General features: G+C 68.3%; 1 protein-coding gene across 1 annotated transcript in view; it reads left to right on the top strand.

Moving 5' to 3' along the window:
* CBARP (CACN subunit beta associated regulatory protein) overlaps window positions 1-1,297 on the top strand; it is a 27,108-nt gene that overhangs the window by 25,171 nt on the left and 640 nt on the right. The window contains 2 exon segments of the mRNA XM_014585459.2: window positions 298-481; window positions 1,127-1,292. Of these exon segments, the coding sequence (XP_014440945.1) occupies window positions 298-481; window positions 1,127-1,292 (350 nt within the window).

Genomic DNA, 1,297 nt, shown 5'->3' with positions numbered 1-1,297 from the left:
TCTGGTGTGGGGCCCCGGGTGGACCCAGTTGTGGGGGGGGGGCATGCAGGGAAGGTCCATCTGGCTGCCATGTCAGGAGGGCAGGTGCAGGCCAGCAGGTTCCAAGGGACTTGCTGCACGGGCACCAGAGCCTTCCCTGGGCAGGGGCACCGGCTGTCCGCTGTGTCTGGCTGAGGCATACCTGAGGCTCTTCACGTCTGCCCGAACCTGCTGTCCACACCCTGGCCCTGGCCGGGGCACACGGACACGGTGGGTGAGCTGCTAGGGGGCGCGCTGCTGACGGTCTCCCCTGCACAGGCTCCCCCAAGCGGCACCACTTCCAGCGGCAGCGGGCAGCTAGCGAGAGCATGGAGCAGGAGGGCGGTGCCGCCCCCAACACCGACCTTATCCAGTACATCGCGGGCGCCGGCGACGCTGTGGCCTTCCCATCCCCCCGCCCCTTCCTGGCCAGCCCCACCAGCCCGCCCCCCACTCTCGGCAGGTATTTTTCAGTAGATGGAGGTGCTAGGGGTGGACCCCTGGGCCCTTCCATGCTCCATCCCCCCCAGGCAGCCCAGGGCGTGCTCGGCCAGCCCCGTGGACACCTGCTGTCCAGCTTGGACCGGAGGAGGGAAGCAGGGAGAGACCGGGTAAGGGAGGGGGTGTGCAGAGACCCTCAGGACAGGACTGCACCCCAGGCAGGGCCACGTGTCTACTCTGCCGTCACCTCCCATGGTGGCCCCCAGCCCTCCCATTTGCCCAGGTTCCTAAGGCCTGGACACTCCCTTTCAAGAAACTGCCACCCCCATGGCAGCTGAGGCCAGGGGCCCACAGCAAGGGGTGGGGACCAGACACCAGTCCCTTTTCTGGTTGGGCTGCATAACCCTCGACTTCGGTGTGTACTCCTCATTGCAGGGAGGGTGGTGAGGCAGCCCGCCTAGGGGAGGGGCCGAGCTCTTCCCGCCCAGGCCCAGCAGGTGCAGGGTTGCAAGGAGGCCAGGACTCAGGATCTACCCAGACTCCCTGCAAGGGTGATCTCTTGTAGCATGGTCTTTAGGGCCGGCCTGGCCCCCAGCCCTGCCCTGGAGCTAGTCTGGCTGCGGGAGAGGGCCCAGCAGGGCGGGCTCTGACAAGGCCTGGCTTGCAGGCTAGAGGCTGATGAGGCGGGAGAAGCCAGCCCCGAGTCTCCCGCGGAGCGCGGCGGCGGCAGTGTGGGGTCTGAGCAGCCAGAGCCGGAAGCGGAGCCGGACGCCGAGCGGGACGCGGGCCCCGAGCAGGCCCAGACCAGCTACCGCGACCTGTAGAGCCTGCGCGCCTC

The sequence above is a fragment of the Tupaia chinensis genome, unplaced genomic scaffold (assembly GCF_000334495.1).
Source record: "Tupaia chinensis unplaced genomic scaffold, TupChi_1.0 Scaffold149964_1, whole genome shotgun sequence".
Taxonomy (NCBI): Eukaryota; Metazoa; Chordata; class Mammalia; order Scandentia; family Tupaiidae; genus Tupaia; species Tupaia belangeri.
Note: the sequence above shows the minus strand (reverse complement) of the source record. Positions and strands in the feature narration are given on the sequence as shown.